Consider the following 16,506-nt stretch of genomic DNA (forward strand, 5'->3'; position numbering starts at 1 on the left):
TCTTAGGTACAATTACTGCATTTACCAACCTTCAATATTATATCTTTCCTAGTTTTTCTGTAACTGGTTATTATTCTTTCATTCCTTTCTCAATTTTCAAACGTTTTTACTTATTATACATCTATACATTTATTTTTTATACATCTAATTTTAACTTATTTTTGTTAGCATTTGTAATTAAATGACAGTGAGTTCTTGTTGTACAAACTATAGAACTGTATCAGAATAACACTACAGACAAAATTACGTCTTCTCACAGATAATAAATAGAACTGACTAACAGACAGAACCACCGAAAAAAATTCAAGTTGGTTTAACTTTGCTAGAAAAAGGAATTAAAAGAAGTTGATTTTTGGTTTTATTTTCAAATTTGTATAATTGTATACTGGAATGTTTGTTACACTTTTTACATTTAGTATTTTTTCTCCTATTGTCTAATTTTAATTCAAAGAAACTATCTATTCGTTTTCCTTATTTATGGCCTGTTTTTCCATGTTCACTGGGCAAAGTCTATTTAGGCTTATATATATATACCAATGAAAAATTTTCACATATTATTAATTTACTTACTGTTTTCTACTGCTTATTTCAGGTCTACCAGGTAAAATCTAACTAGAATTATAGAAACAGAAGAATAGTTTTGATATATTGTTTTGAATTCAGTTTCAGTCTAAATTCAAAGATGGTGAATTTTCTTTTATAAACATGCATAAATATTGTAAATTAAGTGTAGCAACTCTGTTAAAAATTTGAAAATGTTTCATTTAAACAGACAAATTGAATTATCCTTTCATATTACATTTGGCATGCACTGTTTTTTTTATTTTTATTATTATTAACCTGAATATGACCTAGGAAGGTCAAAAAGTTGTTCTCTGCTTATCAATAAAAGTGTTAATACCCATACCAGCCGTTCTGAGGTACATTTTACTTGTATTTTCTTATATGTGTTCCTACGTTTTACTCAATAAGCTTGGAAAATAAAACAATGAAGAAATAAAAAAAATAGTTCTTCCTTGAACACTAATTTGTTATTAATTCATAGTTGATCAGACAATGTTGAATGCATATACACATGCAATAAAACTTCATAAGGTTTTGGTAGTATTTTTCAAGTGAATTACCTCTGAATATCCTCAGACTTCACATCAACCCTACTGATTGCACACATTTCTTTTTTTATTCTGTCTTCAAAGACTTTCTTTAACTGTGAAAAGTTACAGCCCTCTTGCTCGTTTGAAATGTCTGTCATGATGTAAAGACAATAATTAATAATGTCTAATTCACTAAATAAAATACATTTTTATAAATAGTGCAAATGAGTAGAAAAATCACATCAAAATGTTTTACATTTAAAACTGACAAAAACACATGTATTATAATAAATAATGTATTATACTAAAACATATATGTATGATAGAGGAATAATGCAGATAATACCTGTGTGAATGTGAAAAATGTGTAACAAATATTAATATCTGGCATAGAAAATGTAATTGAAAACAAACTTTGTTTTTGTTATGAATCACATTAAAAATGTTTTGAATAATATATCCAATGTTTAAAAGATCTAATTTATACATTTAAATTTCACTTACTATTTACCTTGCATGTTTAATTGTTTAAGGAGCACCTGACAGTATAAATCAGAGATAAATATAATATTTTTTGATATAATGTTTTGATAGCTTAAATCATAGGTAAATAGTTTTTTGACATATGTACTGATAGCATAAATCAGAGGTAAATATATTTTTTAACAATGTTTTGAAAGCTGAAATCACATGTAAATATATTTCTTGGCATAATATATTCATAGTATAAATCATAAGTAGAAATATTTTTGACATAATGTGTTCGTAGTACAAAATCATAGGTAGATATATGTTTGACATAATGTGTTCGTAGTACAAAATCATAGGTAGATATATTTTTGACAATGTTATATAAATGAAAAAACTTAACACAAAAGTAACAAAGATAAAACTGGGTATAAAATTAAAAAATATCACTTGTATTAACAAGAAAGTAAAACTAAACAAATGTTACTATTAAAATGTATTTAGAACAGTAATGAAGAGGTAATATTTTTCAAAGGAATTCATAATATACAATAACATTTTTTCATTTGGTAATTTCTGTATTCCATGTCACACATGGGCTAAACCAGCCATGTCAGAGATCCTCAAAATTTAGATACAGTCATCACTAATTAAATCCAGTAATCAGAAGGAAAGCAACCAGTCAGCAGTGCCTACAACAAATGAGCAGTTCTTTTAAACTAAATAACAGGATTGGATGCACACACACACACACACACACACAAAATCTCAAAATGTGTCCATTGAACACCTTTGTTCTACTGTTATTATATCTGGTGATACTTACCTAAATTTATTTGAATAATAAATTCAAAATATTGTTTAATTCAAATACAACTCAATATAACTTTTCTGAATTACTTTCTTTTGTCTTACTTTAAACACAAATTAGCACATAGCAGTGATAATGGATTTTTGTTGGGTTTTTTTTTACACTTTATGTAGAAAACTTGAATTTCCTATCTTACATATTAATGACCATTTTACTGAGGGAGAAACACAAGATAAAAATGTGTATAGCCTGAAGAGATCAGAATTCATATAAGAGTCAGAATAATCTTACTGTTCTAGGTAAAAACAGTCAGGTAGACACAGTCACTTTCACAAAAGGCATAAAATACTCTAATAAAAATAAACAATATTTTAAAACTATACCAAGATTCAGACAGACTTTGAGCAAATAATGTGTTGCTGATTGTAAGTCCCTACTCTTGGTCTCTAGACCTATTCTCAGAAGATTTTTAAGGGCATCTTCCTGAATAATTTCTCCTTGGTACTTTTCTAGAATCAATAAATAAAATACGAGTCAATAATTGTCCTAATCTTCTTGTCACTCCTCAGTATCTACAAGCATGGAAATTTCTAAATCTTACTCTGAATAGAAGAAAATGTAACCTACTGAATGATTTTAAAATATTTTAAATTGCATTTATGAAAACACTAAATTTTGTAGAAAAAATAATAATTTTCGACCATTTTGTTTCAAAACAACTTTCATTTAACATACAACTATCTTTGGTATGAAAAGCTGTTATTCTGATAAACTAAAAAGTGTTCAACAGAAAAAGTACATAAATTATGTACAAAGATAAACCTAGTATTTGTTTAATTTTATAAAATTCTATAAAATGAAAATTTCAGGTACATACGCTACTTTTAGTCCATTTTGTTCAAAAGAATAAAAAAAACATTTGACATTCCAACATAAATAAATACCAAATATGAGACATGCTTACCACAGATATCAACACAATGTCCAAGAGTAACAATGACCTTTACTTTGAATTCAATTTCTCTGATATCTAGAGTTAAATATGACACTAGTGCAGATACTAGTCCCATCTGGCCTGCAGTATTGGCATTCTTTTCTTTGTCGGCCAAATGTAAAGAAAGAAAAAAAAAAGTGAACAAAACAAAACCTCAACCAATTAAACATGTTCCTTAACTAAATGTTAACTACAATATAATAACCATATACTTACAATTCAAAAATATAGTTTTAAAATGGTACACATTTAAGTTTAGTTAGCTAATACAAACATTACTCTAAAGCATTTCTTGTAAATATGACTGAAGAAAAAATGAGGTAAAAAGTTGTTTTTAAGTAAAACAGAAAAATTCCAATTGTCCACTTTTATACCACAGCTATATATCAATGAAAAGTCCCTTGAACTGTACACTTTCTGATGAAATTAATAGCTATGTTGTTCAACAAAAGTCGTTGAACAGTAAATCGTTATTGTTTTAAACAAGAGGAAATCTTCAGTAGCTGTGGCATTTGAAATTTTTTTAGGCTGGATTACAGTAAATTAATCTATAAGATTTTTTTGTGCATCAGTAAATACCAACTGTGGGGTCCATGTATACCTGATTTATTTTTATTACCCATTAGAATCTCTACCAACCTTATCTTAAATTAGAATTCTTTTAGACAAGATAAGTGTAAATTAATCTACAAGGCCTTGAGCATAGTCAAATACATCAGTTGAAAGGATTTGACCTTCAGAGTCCAAAACTGAAATTAGGCTTCAAATCAGCCAAAAGCTAAAAATTTATACTTAAGAAAAAACAAAACTCAGAGCCATTCTATGCACTGGCACATCAGAGCTAAAAATCGCCCAGGATGAGCTTTATGGCTTTGAAATCACATCCTAATATTTGGCTTAACTTTCCTTTTCTATAATTTGAATAGCTTAATCCCTTGCAGTCTGGAAAACCTCTGGTACTGACATCAGAGTAATATTAACAACCTGATGCTCAAAGGTTCTAAAACTAAATATATATTTGATAATTTAAGGTTCTTATAAGTGCCATAATAATTTGTAAGTTTTCTGAAATAACTTCAAACACATTTAAAATTCCTACATCTTTATTCATTAAAGATTTTTACCTATACTACAGAGTGAAGTTAACAGTTTTTAATAAGTTCCACCTAAGTATAATAGTCAACATTTTAAGTTGCTTCTTTTTACTAAGTTTTTATAATTTTGTTTGAATACATAAACATTCACAACAAACAGTCAAGATTATCATGTCTAACTTGACATCTGTTACCACCACCATCATCTTTATAAACACCACTATTACATATTCACTGCCTCCCTTTACATTTCTTCTGTCTTAGTTTTTATTTGTGTATCTCAAAGCTTTCCTACATTGGAAAAATACCATCACATGGTCAAAAACTAAAGACTGGTATGCTATCTTAGATGAAGATAAATCTGCACTTGTATCTAGAAGTTATCACAAGCATACATATGAAGTTGATGGTACATGTAAACACATTATAATTTATTTTAAACCTAAACCTAGTACTAAGGTTGCATAAACGCCTAGAAATAGACACCAACTGTAAGCCTCATTTCCACTTCAGAAATGGTTATAAGTATAAAGCATTACATAACTTTGATCTCCAGTTCTTGATCAATATTGTAATGACCTACATCTAGACCTTCTGATTCACATTAGATCATTTGTATTACTTTACTGCTACTGACGTTGGTGTCTAGATCTAATACAGAGTAATTCAAATAGTAAGATAATATTAAATACATATGGAGATTTAGCTAAATTGGAAAGTGGCATTCAAAAACTGCTGATTATTTATATCAATAAGCAATATCTATATGCAAGTTTCATCTACACAGATCCCTACATGATTTAAATAACTATCACTGGTCTGTGAATTGCAGTAACTTTATACATACACCAGTGTAGATTTAAACCTGCTTGTACAATGGTTTATTTGTCAACTTAATAGAAATCAAATAAACGATACAAACAAAGCAATCCTTCTATTCTACACAAAATCATAAATTTGTGGTACAAAAACACATTCAGATTTATGTTCAGAGTATACTAACTATATCCTTATAAGAAATGGTAATGTTTTATCCAGCAGGAGACATTAACTGGGATATTTTCTAACCAGTAAAACACATCCCTTTAATTTTGTACAAAGGTAATGCACTACCTGATGAACTCCACTTGGATATTAATTTTACAATGAATCAGATAATCGGACAGTATTATCATCAACAGAGTATCTCACAATTTTATGTAGGCACGATACGACTTGCACGTACCACACATGTAATAGATACTGACTCGTATATCCCATTGTGCTCTTAGTATTTTCTTAGCATGGCACCATTTTATTCAGCATTAAAGAGTGGGAGTCCTCATAATTATAATGGTTACAACAAAAATTGTCCTCAAGTAACTATTACATCCACCTATTACAGTGTCACTGTATACCATGTGTGGTCACAGTAGCAACAGCAAGTTTAGTCCAAAGACAATCACAGAAAGGACTGAGAGGTGTAGAACATTTTCACATATTATCATACGCTATATTCCTTTAAAGAGCCCATAATAGCCCTGGACTAATACAGAACTGTACATCCCTGTTTATATCCTTATAACATATTCAAAAAACAATGACAAAATAGTTTAATATTAAACTATTTACGTATGTCACTAGCTTCTGTAGTCACGTCTACTATCCAATCCAGATCACTCAGATTACAGTCAGATTTCAGGAACCAAATATCAAAACTAAAAAAAATCAATTATTTGTTTCATCTCTACTGAGTATTCAATGTTTTCTAATGGTTAATAGTTCTTAAAGAAAAATAAAAATGTATTTTTTATGGTTAAATATGCTAATTTACCTCACCATGATCAGTCACAATTACATCCAATACATTCATCACTCCAACTGCAGCTGAGAGCAGTCCAACGTGTAAACCTTGCTCATACTGAGAGGTCACTATACATCGAACCAAGTTCTGAAGACAATCCTTTATAACTGACAGAGCTCCATATTCAACCAGTATCTCTTGGTTCTGTACTATAAGATAATAGATGAAAATAAGAATAAACATACATATACATATTATTTCAAATCTTAAAATAACAAACTTTATGGACTTACAAACTGAATTAACAGAATTACAAATATTTACCTGCATCTTAGTTTTAGAAACACTTTAATGTACTTCATGTATCTTAATAAAGGTTAAATTTAATTAATTATTTATAAAAAATATACTTGGACTCTCAGCAAGAGCTTTCTAAAGCTTTAAGTAAATACAATAAATATATATTTGTCAAGCTTGGGGAAAAGTTCAACTGATATTTTTTGTGCGAATAAAAATAACACAAAATAACAAAAGAGGAAACACCAAAAAATGAAATATCCTAACATGAATATTATGATTTTTCTACACTGGAAACATATTTCTGATAGGTACTTCCCTCCGTTCACAATATTAGCTTTTCCCATATTCTGCTGCCCTATACATGTGAATTTTTTTATGTCACATGCCACAAGCTTTCTAGCCCCCCTCCCATTGGAACCAAGGATTCCAACATATCTCTCATGCAAATCATCATGTATCATCTCTCAGTGGAGAACACTGCCATCACGTGATGCATGTGACTCCCTGTACTGAGGAAAATTAAAACTTCTGATACTTTCCTGTACTCTCAAGATTAGCTAGAATCCCATATTGAAAGAAAAAGAAGGGACCTGTGCAAAAGAAGAACACACATACCCTCCAAAAGCATCTGACGATATTTCTGTAGAGGAGAAAAACAAATCAGATGAAAAGAAGAAAGGCACTGCATCACAACCAGCTGGGAACAAACATGGCAGAAAAGGAAGAGAGCACATCCAAGTGAAAAAGGACAAGTCAGAAAAGTGTTCCCAACTGGATATATATGAAAACTCAATCCCACAGAAGTAATGTGGGTAATGGATAGTGTGTCCCATGCTGTAGAATGGCTAGGGTGCAGTAGACTGTATCCATTAAGTCAAATAGATCCAAAACCTCCTTTCAGGGTACCAACATCCGTACAAAGATAGGATGAGGATCATTCCAGCTGAAATTGGGAATGTGAGGAAAACACCGACTCCATGGCATGATGCAGAATTAGCATTGAACCAGAAGCTGAGAATGTGTCATCCGGTACCAGAGGAAAGTCCATCACATGCAGTCAATTCCCACAACCATGAGACTGATTAGAAGTATCCAAAGGTCAGTAACATCTCCATTGCAAGAGAAAACAATGGAGTGCCCAGGATAGAAAAGGAAACATTTCATGTATACCCTACATGGCTCATTACACAGAAGAAAAAAAAAAACAAGGAAGAAAGATGGCCAATCAGAAACCTGTGTGAAAACTTAAGTTGACTGGTTCACTCCATATCCAAAACCAGCCCACAGTAATGGCATCCAAAAGAAGGTAGGATGAGAGCACCTAATAAAAACGGTGAACTGCTTTGAGATGTCTTACTTCACGGCTTATTTCACTCAATTCACAGGATGGAATGCCTTCTTCACTTGCAAAAATCCATCACCTACTCTGAATGGTTACAGCCATGTATGTGTAACCCATCCAACAGGATGCCTCCATGGTCAACTATCCTAGCAGTTTGGAACTGGTAAGTGATAAGGACCCCCATACTCTCAAAGAAAGGAGGAAAAAGAACATTGAAGAGTCCAGAGGAATGGCTACACCTGAGACAGTGAAATGGGTGATCACAAACCCAATTTTGAAAAGTGGACCATACTGATTTATTCAATTGAGGCATGGAAAAAGATAAGCAGCTATCCCCTCATGCTTTACCTATGCCATGTTGCACTCTAGGAAAAACCTATTCATAAAGCAAATATCACAAGGTTATTCCACATCTAGTGATTTTGTTCAATCTCACATCTCAAAAGTGAGCATGTAGAACAATGAAAAGAGTGTGCAAGTCAACACTGCATACAGTGCAGATTTTTTTTGTGGGTATGAAGAATACCTGATCATTCAATACTCATCACAAAGATGAATCCAAAAAATGAAATTCAAAGAAAGGGCCCCTAAAAGAAAAGAAAGCATTAATAAAGGCTTGTCTAATGTCATACCTGCACTGAAGTCTGAAGTATATCCACAGGTGATAGGCAATACCCTGAGAAAACAGAAAACATGATGTGATATGAGTAATAGAAGATGAACATATGAGGGGTGGTCCACATGCCTGAATCTTCTCCAAAGGTTGACAAAAACAAGAAGCAAGGGAAAAGGGGAGGTGTTGGATTTCATGGGATATGACACAGAACAAAGCACATTGGACAGGGAACAAAAAGGAATAATCCAATTGTATTAAATGATTAATCCAGTTGGTAAGGGTAAAGGGAGAAAGGACCTGAGAGGAAGTGGATTACCATTGGATAGAGATGGGAATGGGAACCTTTGAAAGAAGCCATGTGGGCAATATAATAATAAAAAAAGCTACACACCAGGAATAGAAGTCTATCCAGATCACAACAAGGGTAGAGATAAGAAAGAGAAGAAATGGATATGTGTGAAAAAGAGAAGTTACCCTTGCAAGCTACCAAGGTCTTGGGAAGGAAGAAAAATTGGGATAAAAGATGAGATATGTTTGGTGGACAGTGTGCAGGTGACATCTTATTACTATTGATGATGCTTCCAGGCCAAGAGGAAAGGGAAACATATTTTAAGGAATAGGTTAAACAAAGAGCAAGATGCAATTGACTCAAACATAAGTAAAGTAAGAAAATGGAGTATCAGATTAATCTACCAATCTAAATGTACTGGATGCCTAGCAGGCTAACATATCTGGAAATAATGGATGACAAAGAAAAATGGAAAAAAAAAAAAACCCCTGTGGTACCTAGAAAAACTTAAGAGTATAGAATAGGAATGCCTGATAAACACAATCTCAAGGATACCAAAGACCCCTTCTCAAAAAGCCACATAAGAAACTCTGAGATACCAGCAACCATAGAACGAAAAGCTAGGATATCCTGAACCAGGATGCAGGTGTAAAAAAATTCCATTTCCACTGATACTTATCCCTGGATGAAGGATGAACAGAAGGAGCTAAAGGACATGAAAAACTGGATATCCTTGCCATGAATTAGAGTAAAGCCAGACATGAAGATGCAGGGCTAGCATTAACAAAGAAAGTTGTGGAATAAAGGAGGATGGACAGGAGAGAACAACTTCAATTAGAATAATTGAAGAAACCACAGTTGATAAACCCCATTAAGAAACAATCAGTAGTACTTGACAAAGAATGGTATGGATGAGGGAGACTACTTGATGAAGTAATGGAATGGGAGGATAAACATAAAGGAACTTGTTCAACCAAACCTGGTTGAAAGCATCTGTATCAAAAGCCCATCGATAGAGAATCATGGACCAAAGAAAGGTAACTGGTGATTAAGACTGGTGGCAAATGCATCAATATGAGGAATAACCCAATGATAGTAGAGTAATAAAAAACAAGGTGATGAATGGACCCCTCCTGGGTCAACCTAGTCAAGTTGGGAAAGAAGATCTACTAAACAAGTGAAATTTTTCATGTCAAAACACGGGTAAATAAAACACTTTAAAGTATAAAGTGTAAAGGGAAATAAAGTAAATTAGAGCAAGTTAAACCACTTCAATAAGCAAGAAATAAAAAGATGCCAAACAAGAAGTGATGGTATGGTAGTAGCGCACAGAGAAAGTCATGTGCATTACGTGATGATAGTGTTCTCCTATTGGTAGAGAAATGTCACATGGTAATTTACATGAGAGACATATTTAAAACATTATTTCAGTGTAGTTTTCTGCTTTGTTACAAACAACTTTGGTTTTTAACAGAAACATTGCCTTTACTAATAAAATAAACATTTATGTGGATTTTAACTCAAAATATCCTTTCTTGTTTCAAAGAAATTTAATCTCAATGCAACCAAGTAGATTATATAATGATTTTAACACTGTATTTCTTTTAACTGCAAAATACAACAAACAAGTTAGGAATATCAAAGATAATTGTCAAAACAAAACATACTAAATGAGTACTTTTTAAGAAACTATTAACAAACTTTTCTATTTCAATAGGCTAAAAACAATGTTAAACTATTATGATCCAGCTAAAATACATTTTGAAGATCAGAATAAACCTTATAAACTTGCCAAGTTATGAATTAGATTTCAACTCCATCACTGATCTCAACACAACTATATTTAACACTTCAGTATTATTATCACTGAATAGCTTATGAATAACTTACAACCATCTAAACAGTTGGAAAACATTTAATTTTATTTTAACATAGCCATGACACTTTTGATAAATATATATCTAACTTTTTCAATACAACCTTTTATAGAATATGACATCAGTTACATAACAAGACGCAATAAATTCGTGATGACAAGAAACCCACTGGAAGTAAAATGTATCTCAGGACAGCTGGTATGGGTATTAACACTTTTACTAATAAAGCAGAGAACAATATTTCAACCAGAAGATAACCTAAGAAGGTCAAAACGCTGTTCTCTGCTATATTAGTAAAAATGTTAATACCCATAACAGCCATTCTGAGATAAAAAATCACAATAAACTTATCCATGACAGTGTAACATCTAAAAATACACATAAAATAGATGTAAGGATTATCATTACACAGTCCAGACAATATATGCAAACAACTCTTTACATAATCCCACTTGTTTGTTGTTAACTACAAAGTTACACAATGAACTATCTGTGTTCTGCCCAACAGAAACCAGATTTTTAGCATTATGAAAGCCTTTAATTTTATTACTGAGTTGCCATGTGGCTCACCCTCCTCTAGCAAACTTCATTACACTTGTAAATACTGTTGTTCAATTTACTGTATCAAATTTTGTGCTGCATTTAAATAGGTGCATACTTTACACACCTATTGGTATGGTCACATAATGATAGACTGTTATGTTTTGAAAAGTACACAATTTATAAATCTTGTTCATTTGTTATTAATTCCTAAAATGAAAACACAGTCTTCAATGGCATATTATGCTTCAAGACCTAAGTGTAGAATGTAAAATATAGGCTAAATACACTATTACAGACCTAATTAACCAGATTTTAGGAAAACTGAAAACATAATTAACCTGTTCAGTGCTGTTGACTAGATAACTCATCCAAGTCAATTGGTAACACAGTGCCACGGACAAGTTAATTCGTTCTCAACAATACCTAACTTCAACGCTAGATGTCAGCACCATACATGCATTTATCTACTTACAAATTGTTTCACTTTCGAACCAAAATGGCATTACGAAAAAAGTTGCAAAATGAAGAAGCATTAGAGTTGTATTTTGAACTTGGTTCGGAGTTGCCGTAGCAGCTGCAATACTTGGCAGTCAACAGGTTAAAGGAGGATAGGATAAAATAGTAACTGACTGGTGATTTGGGGGCAACAAATCAATTGTTTCCCTCATAACCAATAAAAAATTGTTCATTGTTTCATCAAAAATGTAATCCACAAATGTTTGATCTAAATATTACAACATTCACAAGTTATATCACCATCAATGATTTAAATTTTCACAAGTATAAAACTTCTTGCATATGTTTTATAATATAAGAAAAAATTATTTTTCATCATTTCTTTGGCAAGAAAAAAGCTTTATTTTAGCTTTAGGATAATTTAATATTAAGTCTTAATTCAGTAACTTTCAGAGATTTTTGTCATTACTGGTAAATGCAAACTAGATAAATTTTTATCAGTACTTGTTACTTTTTCCTTGAAATTGAAAATGTTATAATTACCTCTGAATAAAAATTACACACACATACACACAAATGTGTGTACTATTTACATCAAATATTATTCGTGTCTTTAAGAATAACCCTACCATTGCATAACAAATATCTGTACCATAAAATAATTTATTACACGTTACTGTAAGTACTACATGTATATAATATCAAAAGTATGTGACTTTTGACTTTGTAATACTAGTAACTTACAACAGTAAGTATTTTGTACCTTTTGTAGGATGAAATAAAAAGATATATGATATTGTCTATTTCTGTCAATATAACTTTATCTACAGTTTTTGGAGAAAGAAATAATTATATAATCCATAACAAAATTTTTGGTAAAGAAAGCATAAAGTTTAACATAACACTAAACACATGATTACAACCATTCCAGAATGAATTGGAGGGGCACTCAGCAAAGCTCACACTTCTGCCATACAACATTGATCATATTTGGATCTCATAAAATATAAAAATGTACTGTTATCAATGGCCACAGACCATTTTTGGTATGACAATAAGAAATAATATTCAACATACACTCAATGGCCAAAAGTATGTGGACACCCAACCATCACAACCATATGGGCTTGTTGAACATATCATTCCAAACCCATGGGCATTAATATGGAGTTGGTCCCTGCTTTGTGACAATACCAGCCTCCACTCTTCTTGGAAGGCTCTTCACTAGATTTTGGAACATAGCTGCAGGGATTCACTCCTATTACACCACAAGACCATCAGTGATGTCAGCACTGATGTTGAGCAAAAAGGCTGGCTCACAGTTGACATTTCAATTCATCCTAAAGGTGTTCAATGGGGTTGAGGTCAGGGCTCTGTGCAGGCCAGACAAGTTATTCCACACCAACCTCGACAAACCATGTCTTTATGAACCTCTCTTTGTGCATGGAGACATTGTCATGGTGAAACAAAAAAGGGCCTTCCCCAAACTGTTGCCACAAAGTTGGAAGCACACAATTCTCTAAAATGTCATTGTATGCTGTAGCATTAAGATTTCCCTTCACTGGAACTAAAGAGCCTAGCCCCTAACCATGAAAAATAGCCCCAGACCATTATTCCTCCTCAACAAAATTTTACAGTTGGCACAATGCATTCAGGCAGGTAGATTTCTCCTGGCATCTGCCAAACCCAGATTTGTCCATGGGAATGCCAGTTAGTGAATCATGATTCATCACTCCAGATAATAGATTTCCAACTGCTCCAGAGTCCAATGGCGGTGTGCTTTACATCACTCCACCTGACACTTGGCATTGCACATGGTGATCTTAAGCTTGTGTGTGACTGCTTGGCCATAAAAAACCTTTTCATGAAGCTCAAAACGAACAGTTCTTGTGCTAATGTTGCTTCTAGAGGCAGTTTGCAACTCGGTAGCGAGTGTTGCAACAGTGAACAGACAACTTTTATGCACAATGTGCTTCAGCACTCGGCGGTCCCATTCTGTGAGCTTGTGTGGTCTACCTCTTTGTGACTGAGCTGCTGTTGCTCCTAGACATTTTCACTTCACAATAACAGCACTTACAGTTGACCAGAACAGCTCTAGCAGGGCAGAAATTTGACAAACTGACTTGTTGAAAAGGTGGAATCCTATGACAGCACAATGTTGAAAGTCACTGAGCTCTTCAGTACAGCCCATTCTACTGCCAGTGTTTGTCTATGAAAATTGCATGACTGTATGCTTGATTTTATTCACCTGTTAGCAACAAAATAGCCAAACCCACTAATTAGAAGGGGCGTTCACATACTTTTGGCTATGCAGTGCATATCCATCAAATTTTATTAAAATCCAATCATTTTCGACTGTGTTAAAGAGCAAAAATAGTGTACAAAATTGGTGTAAATGTTAACAGACAGGTTTTTTAAATTTTTATAACCTTGCTGATGTGATCTTTACTCTCCAAATCCAATCACTTGTCGTTGGGTCATAGTCCAAATGTTTACAAACTTTCCTCCAAATCAATTCAGTTATTTATGAGAAATCCTTCTGACATACACAAATAAGGGTTAAAACATAACCTGAACCACTGAAGGTGGCAGAGGTAACAAATCAATAATACAGTCAAAATGCACAAATAATAACAACCTCAGTATAATTAGTCTCATAAGCTAATTATCTTAAACAGTCTTCAGAATATGTAACATAACTGGTACTTTCTTCAAATCAAAATAACTGTAATTAGTTTCTATACATTCTGAATGGCTACTTCCAAAACATTAAAGTAAATTATAAAACAGATAATTAAAACTTACTTTTATAATCCCAACTCAGAAATATTTTTTTTGATAATATACTGCTTTTCTTTATAGCTTCTAAAACTTACTATTTGCAGATACTGTCAATGCTAGAAAGGTTGACACAGCCCTGAGAACCTTGTAGTTAGTTTCATGTTTCAAAATTCTCAAGCCAACAGGAAATAGCATGGAACACACAGTTTGGTTTTCTTCTGCAAAATCAAACAAAAAATACTGCAACTTAGCAGAGAAACATAACTAATTGAATGTATCTTTTGAAGCTCAGAAAATAATTAGCTTCACATATTATAAACATTGTTCAGCTTTATGTCCCACCTTATCCAAGCCCTTCTACAAACCTAACAAGTTGAACATTATTCTATTATTTTTCAGGAATTTCAGTCCATCGATCATAAAATGTAGAAAACCCTGAACTATTTGCTAGAAGTGAAAAGTAATTCATTTTTTTGTATACACTACAATAAATAAGAACCAAACATTGATATATGAAGGACTTGAATATATAATATCAACAAATAATGTATATTTAAAAATTTCCTAATGCATTAATCCACCTAACAGAACTACAGTACTGTCATCACAGGAGGAATAGACATCATTTTCAAAATCAAATACAAATCAAAATATTCATACATATTTCACAGAAATGTTAGTATAACCTAGATTTTAATTATTTACCACTGGCCTATTAATTAATTAAGTGATAAGATTAAGACAGCATAAAATTAATTTTATTTCTTGTCACTGTAGTTGTAAGTTTACCTGATTTGATTTCTTGTTTTTAAATAATAGACAATGCATAATCAAAGAAGCAATCCCTTCATATATATACATATTTACATATTCAGTAGGGATGACCAATATGGGTTTTGACCTCTTTAGGTCATCATTAAGTTCAAATCTGAAATTAACCTTTCTACTACTGCAACTTTAGTAACTTGAATCAGTGTTTCACGTTTATCAAATGATTAAAAAAATATTTTTTAGACTCACATAGGGCTATTTGTAAATCCATTAAATGCCACTGGCAATACTTATGACCATTAAACTTTTGTTGTTTATAAATCAAATTAAACAACCTACAAACCTTTGACTACACACTAACAAACAACTACTTAACTGTAATGAACAGCACCTTGATGCATGATGCTCAGTGCTCTTTAAATCTGAGATGGGTTTGAATTTTTAAAAACATTTTGTTACTATATTTGTCAATGTTCATTCTGTGTATATACATACATATATATATATATAATTCTTCTAAATCTCCAACGTAATTACATCAGTAAATTTAAAACACCCGGAAATATAATGTATGTTACAGAAATTTGAGGTGATTTAGGCCTAACAATAAAAGGTCAGAAATCTGCCAACTGATTGAAAATTCTCATCTCTAAGATTATTGATTATTATTAACAAATGAGATGGACATTCATCATGTTGTAATGTACCTAGTTACATGGACATTCATCATGTTGTAATGTACCTAGTTACATGGACATTCACCATGTTGTAATGTACCTAGTTACATGGACATTCATCATGTTGTAATGTACCTAGTTACATGGACATTCACCATGTTGTAATGTACCTAGTTACATGGACATTCATCATGTTGTAATGTACCTAGTTACATGGACATTCATCATGTTGTAATGTACCTAGTTATATGGACATTCACCATGTTGTAATGTACCTAGTTACATGGACATTCATCATGTTGTAATGTACCTAGTTACATGGACATTCATCATGTTGTAATGTACCTAGTTACATGGACATTCACCATGTTGTAATGTACCTAGTTACATGGACATTCACCATGTTGTAATGTACCTAGTTACATGGACATTCATCATGTTGTAATGTACCTAGTTACATGGACATTCATCATGTTGTAATGTACCTAGTTACATGAACATCTAATGGCAGCTATTAGTAACTAGTAAATCACATTTAATTACAGGTTTCAAATACTAATGTACATATGTTTATAGACAAAATTACACTAATAAGTGAAATATTATATGG

The 16,506-nt window shown here is 32.1% G+C and overlaps 1 protein-coding gene across 9 annotated transcripts in view; it reads right to left on the minus strand.

The window, feature by feature from the left end:
- LOC143256503 (uncharacterized) overlaps positions 1-16,506 on the minus strand; it is a 66,810-nt gene that overhangs the window by 18,024 nt on the left and 32,280 nt on the right. For 7 of the 9 annotated variants that reach the window (XM_076513808.1, XM_076513812.1, XM_076513806.1 and 4 more), the window contains 5 exons: positions 14,544-14,666; positions 6,280-6,453; positions 3,338-3,469; positions 2,757-2,882; positions 1,125-1,245 (listed from right to left, as the gene is read on the minus strand). In XM_076513808.1, coding sequence (XP_076369923.1) covers positions 1,125-1,245; positions 2,757-2,882; positions 3,338-3,469; positions 6,280-6,453; positions 14,544-14,666 — 676 coding nt within the window. Of the gene's footprint in view, positions 1-1,124; positions 1,246-2,756; positions 2,883-3,337; positions 3,470-6,274; positions 6,454-14,543; positions 14,667-16,506 lie in introns of all 9 variants that reach the window. The other 2 variants (XM_076513814.1, XM_076513811.1) reach the window with 2 other exon arrangements.

The sequence above is a fragment of the Tachypleus tridentatus genome, chromosome 7, assembly GCF_004210375.1.
Source record: "Tachypleus tridentatus isolate NWPU-2018 chromosome 7, ASM421037v1, whole genome shotgun sequence".
In the NCBI taxonomy this organism is placed as follows: domain Eukaryota; kingdom Metazoa; phylum Arthropoda; class Merostomata; order Xiphosura; family Limulidae; genus Tachypleus; species Tachypleus tridentatus.